The sequence below is a fragment of the Pteropus vampyrus genome, unplaced genomic scaffold, assembly GCF_000151845.1.
Source record: "Pteropus vampyrus isolate Shadow unplaced genomic scaffold, Pvam_2.0 Scaffold20, whole genome shotgun sequence".
Lineage (NCBI taxonomy): Eukaryota > Metazoa > Chordata > Mammalia > Chiroptera > Pteropodidae > Pteropus > Pteropus vampyrus.
In genome coordinates, this window is record NW_011888801.1 from 13,866,420 (window position 1) to 13,872,188 (window position 5,769).

A 5,769-nucleotide genomic window follows, 5' to 3' on the forward strand; every position below is an offset into this window, starting at 1 on the left:
AGCTCTCATGTTTTTAGTTCCTCTTTTGCCCTCATTTACAGAGATATCTGGTCCTGCCAATTGCTGAGTCTTTGGTGGGGGTGCCGCTTTGCAAACTGGTTGGAATTTTGTGCTCTCCCTAGTGCTGGCTTGGAATTTAGCTCTCTTGGGTCTGCTAAATCAGCTCCCTTGGCCCATTTGTTTTCTAGCAACCAGATGCTGCTGCTGCTTTTCCCTCCTGTCCCTTCCACCTAGGTGTGGTTATACCTTCAAAACATGCCTTTACTGCTTTTTATGGGAGTTTGGTGGTTATAAAATCTGTCATTCTTAACTGGAAGTTTGAATTTAAGTTTTGATTTTATTAATTTAGGAGTATTATGAAATGTGTGTGTTTTATTTCCACTGTAGAGGTCTCTCTCTCTCTCTTGCATGGACACCCTCACTCTTTCATTTTGTTTTTAATTTCTGAATCTTTTTTTCTTTTGCAGTGAATGTGTCTCTATAATATCAAAAAAATTTGGAAAAGATGAAGAACAATGAGTATTTTTTTTTTCTTCATTAATGTATCACTCAAAGCTATGTATTAAGAGCCTGAATGTTCACAGCTGCTCTATTTTCTTGGCTGGTTGTTATTTATCTTATAAAATATTTCTTTATTCCCTTTTGTTCTTATCACTTTGAATTCTATTTTATTTGATTTGGATGTTGCTAAATATACTTTATTTTTGCTCATATTTGCTGGCTTATATTTTGTCCATTGTTTTTTTTTTCAGCTTTTTTGTTTATTGCTCTTACCTTTTTAAAGCCAATTTTTCATTTTCTCTCTTTTAAGAGACAGACAAATCTGACCTATTCACATTTATTATGACGACTGAAATGTTTGTACCTATTTCTTGCTATCTAATTATTTCTTTTACATTTTCAATTTGCCTTTCTCTCTTTTTATCCCATCCCTCATTTTCTGCCCATTTGTTGAACTGGTCATATTTAATTTGTTACATTTTTTTCTGTCTTATGTTTTGAAAGTAATTCTTTCTATTTCTATTCTATTCCATTTCTATTCAGAGCCAAGAAACTCACAAGTAAAGAATTGGGATAACCAGACTTAAAGTGAGTCCCCAAACAATAGAAATGGACCAGGCTGATCAACAAATAATGTGGCAGTTTTCATGACCCGAGAAACATTTTAAGCAGAAGCTAAAATCACTAAGATGAAAAAACCTGGAATCCTCTCTTAGTAAAACTGTAAGTGTGTCTGCTGAAAACTATCAGAAACATGTATTGGGAAAAGCTGAAGGGACAGGACACATTTTCAGATTCTGTTTTAAAGTATTTTTGCCTAGTCTTTCCATCTGAGCTTGTGCAGGCCACACCCTCTTCCTCCATCTCTATGTTCTATGTCCTCTGCTGACCCTCTTGCTAGTGAAAAGGGGAGTGGAAGACATAGGACTTTGGAGAGAGAACAAGAGTGTGGACTAAGAGTGATCTTTATCATGTATTATGAGCCCTGAACAGCATCAAGAGTAGGTGGACATCCCTCCTCTGGACAATTACATCTGCTAGAGAGATGACAGGCCATCTGTCAGGAGGATACTCACTGCCTGGGCACTCTGTCACTGTAAACAGTGAGCAGGACACCTTTTTCCAGGAACCAGATATCGAGAATTAGTCCATTACATGTAGTTCATGCAATTAAACAGAAGTTTGTGGTTTATTTTGCCAGCAGACATGCAGGTTTGAAATCATATTGTATAAGCTAAATCTGACTAATTATCTGACTAATCATCTCCTTGAGATTGGGAACCTGTGCAATGCGGCTGCCATAGCAGTCAAGCTTTTTGGGGAAGGGAGATTATGGGGAGGAATACTGTTCCAAGAGGATCTGGGAGTGTTAGCTAGGCCCTGAGAGGCCAAAAGAGGAGCCCTGGGTGTGACACTGGCATCCTTTGGAAGATACTTGCTCCTTTCAGGGATCCCATGCCTCCCTGGAGATAAATGTCCTAGTTTAGTAAGGGTTGGGCCTGAGGGCTTCGCCTGCGTCCAGGCTGGTGTCTGGGGATGTTAATACCTCCATTTTATTAGGTGATTCCACCAGAAGCCATTGAAGTCTGGAAAAGGTATCAGGTGAGGGAGAGGAGTATCTGATTCAGGAAATCTGGAAGATGGAGGTTCCTTATGGAGCTGCAGCTAGTGCGTGAGGGCCACTTCAGGGTCGCTACAGTATGGGGGAAGCCTGTGCCAGTGGCCTATATGCCATCTGGGTGACCTCATCTGGCTTACCCACAACACAATGCAGTTGTCCCAGGAGATGGTGCCATGGACTGGGCCAGGCAGGGGATGACAGTAGGAGCCACAGGTAGGCTCCTGAGATGCTGGGGACCCCAGAAACTTTGGTCATTGTTATCAGAGTGACATTTCACCAACAGGTCGGCCAGAAAAGCCAAGACACCATTGAAGGGCCAAGGCTGGTCTTCAACACAAAAAATAGAGACCAGAAGGAAAATGGCAGCGGGCAAACCAGAGGTGTGGTGCCCATCTGGGGAGCAGGCTCAGGGTCAGGGCCAGGGGAGTAGGGGAGCAAAGCAAATCAAAGGAAGGACCGAAGGAGCATGAGAGTACCCAGACTTAAGTACCGCATGTGCTAGGATTTGTGCTTGGTTATGCATATGTCCTGTAATATAATCCTTTGTGTACCTCTGTGACCAGTAATAATGTCTTCATTTTAGTAACGGTAAAACCTAAAGTAAAAAATAAAATTTAAGTGACTTGTCTCAAGTCACACAAATTCAGATCTCTCTGACTCCAAAGTTCCTAGTAGTTCTATTCTCTGGGAATTGTTTTTATTCCTTATAAAACTGGGGAGGCAGGACAAGATCAGGGTTTCCTAAGCTTTAGTTTAGATCTGCCTTCCTAATTTCTGCCATACTCACCTCTTATTTCTACTATTATTTATGTAAAAGTTTTCCTTAAGCAGCGTCATTTGTTATATTTTTTATTGTGCTAAAATATATGTAACGTAATTTACCATTTTAACCATTTTAAGTATATAGTTTATTGGCATTGAGTACATTCACATTGCTGTGCAACACATATTATTTTTAACATATTTTAGAAAGGGAAACATGGTATCACTCTCATGAATGGAAGCCAGTATTATTTTCTATAAACAGAAATTAACCATTAGAATAAATACAGTGAAGACAAAGTTATTAACTTGCAGCTTGTTATTGTTGCTACAGAAGGCTCTGAGATGAGGCCTGCTTTCCCATCCCCACCCCTAATTTTTTTCAAGGGAGGATCCCAACCAAGTGTTGGAGAAGTGTTAAAGAAGCACCAGACCGATGCTTCCTCCTTGATGTACTCAGAAGAACTGAAAGAGGGGCGAAGTTTAGATGCATTTTCTCACTGTGAGGTTGACCTGATTCATGCTGTGCCCAGGTACCTTTCTCTCACCTTGTCCATCATGAGTATCCTTCTCTGGCTCCTACCCCAGATCCCACCACCACACTGTGGGGACTGCTGAGATGCGCACAGGCTCCTGTCCACCAAGGCTCTGTGACTCCTGACCCTGGAAAAGGGAGCTCTTTTTTTCTGACTTGGAGCAGTGACTGGATGAATCCTTTGGGATGAGTCCTGTAAGTTCCCTTCCCCATTTTTCCCAAGAAAAATAAGGGTCTCTCCCAGATGTCCATTCTGTCTGTGAATCTTATAACAAGGACTAGATTGCCCAAGCTTTGTAAGCCCAGCTGCCTTGGAAGGCAAAACTTCATTATGACATGTGCACAAACAGTGACCAGGCCACATCACGGAAGGGGGAGGTGACTAGCTCTGAATGAATAAACTTAGTGTCATTTGGGTGGAAAGGCAGACATGTTAAACATCTGAGGTAGATCTTATAGTGCTGGAGGAAACAGAAGCAGCTGCTGAGAGGCAGAGGATTTCACAGGAAGGGTTCACAGTGAGCCAGATTTCAGTTGGAGTTTAGATTTCTCTGGCTACCATTTCCCTGGACAATGGAAGCAATGAAATGTGTACACTTGTGTCTCCTTGAAAGCACAAAGAGGCTGAAAAGAGCACAGGAAAGACCTATTTCCTTAAGCTGTGCACAGATGTTCTCTATCAACATCATAAGGAAACATGTTTATTACTGAAGCTGTGGATATGTTTGAATAAAACAGGTTGTGACACAAGGAACGTAGGGGCTGAGGATCAATATCACTTTAGAAATCCTGGTGAAGTGTCACTCTGAACAGAGTCAGTGGCTTGGGTGCTTGAGTGGTGGAGGTCGCGAAGGGAGGGTCTCCCTGCATTCCCCTATCTCCTGGGCATAGTTAACTTTCCCTTGGAGCCTTGTAGTGATGCCCACTAAACACGGGCCATGTGCTTCTCACCTGGGGCTTGGTCTCATCTTTGTCCTTGTAGTAGAAAAGCTGATCCCCACGGAGCACGAACCAACGCTGCTGCCAGTTTTTCATGATGCTCCTCTGCTTCTTCAGCCAGCCTGCCTTCAGCACGGGGCCCAGCTTTTGGGGGCAGGACAGCCGCCCGGGGCTCCGGCTCTGCTCACCCATCACCAGGCTTTTGGAGCGGGCTGGAAGTCAAGAATATACACAGTAAAAAGGAAGGATGCATGTATAACACCATTTGCCCACCCTGGTGATTCTCTGATACCTCGCCCCACTCAACTGGAATGTCTGGCTGAACCTCTTCCAGTGACTCCTCTATATAAGCAGCCTGCCTCATCTTGTGCTGCAGACTTTCTTAAAATCTCTCAAAGGTCCACGAATCCCTAAAAAGCAGTGGCTTGCCTTAGCATGCCCTGTACCTCTTGCTTAGCTTCCCCAAGCCCGTTGCAAGTGGCAACTGGTCTCAACTTGCATTGTAATGCTCATCAGGTAACCCCAAGTCTGGCATAACTAGTCTTGGTTTAGAACATAGTCTTAATTAAGTGGCACAACTGGCAGCTTGCCTCAGTTCACATTGTGGTGGCCACCAAAGGGTCCCAAGCCCGATACCAGTGGCAACCAGCCTCAGTTCACAAAATAGCCTCTCCAAGCCCAGCATAAGTGGCAACTAACTGCAGATCACTTTGTAGCCCCTATCAGACAGCCCCAGGCCACGCACAAGTGGAGGCTAAACTTTACCAACACAGGAGCTCCTCACAAGAGGCTCCCAAAACAACATACCTGGTGGCCAGCTTAAGGCCACATCAGAGCACCACCCAACCAGCTCCACAAAGACGCACCTGAAGGCTGAACTTGGCTGGCAGTAGAGCTCCACTGAAGAGACGCCCATTTCGTGGGATCAGCCCCTGCACAACAGCTCATCTGCTATAGTCATAGCCAACTCTCATAGCTGTTAAGCCTGAGGGTCACCCACTGACATGCGAACAGCAATCAAGGTTCAAATACAACAGGAGGGCACACACAACTCACATAAAGGACACTCCTGGAACACCCAGCTCAAGAGTCCTGTGCTACTGGGCTCCACAGAACACCTACTACATAAGGCTACTCTGCCAAGGTCAGGAGGTATAGCAGATCTACTTAATGTGTTTAAACAAACACAGGAAGTCAGCCAAAATGAGGAGACAAAGAAACATGTCTTAAATGAAATAACAGGACAAAACTCCAGAAAAATAACCAAACAAAATGGAGGCAAGCAATCTGTTAGATGCAGAGCTCAAAACACTAGTTATAAGGATGCTCAATAAACTTAGGGGAAGAATAGATGAATTCAGTGAGGACTTTAACGAAGTGATAGGAAACACAAAAATGGAGCTAGAAAAAA

The 5,769-nt window shown here is 43.6% G+C and overlaps 1 protein-coding gene across 3 annotated transcripts in view; it reads right to left on the minus strand.

Moving 5' to 3' along the window:
• Positions 1 to 5,769, minus strand: part of ARHGAP22 (Rho GTPase activating protein 22) — a 156,062-nt gene that overhangs the window by 116,002 nt on the left and 34,291 nt on the right. For all 3 annotated transcript variants that reach the window (XM_011355390.2, XM_011355389.2, XM_011355388.2), the window contains exon 2: positions 4,371 to 4,570. In XM_011355390.2, the coding sequence (XP_011353692.1) occupies positions 4,371 to 4,570 (200 nt within the window). The remainder of the gene's footprint in view (positions 1 to 4,370; positions 4,571 to 5,769) is intronic.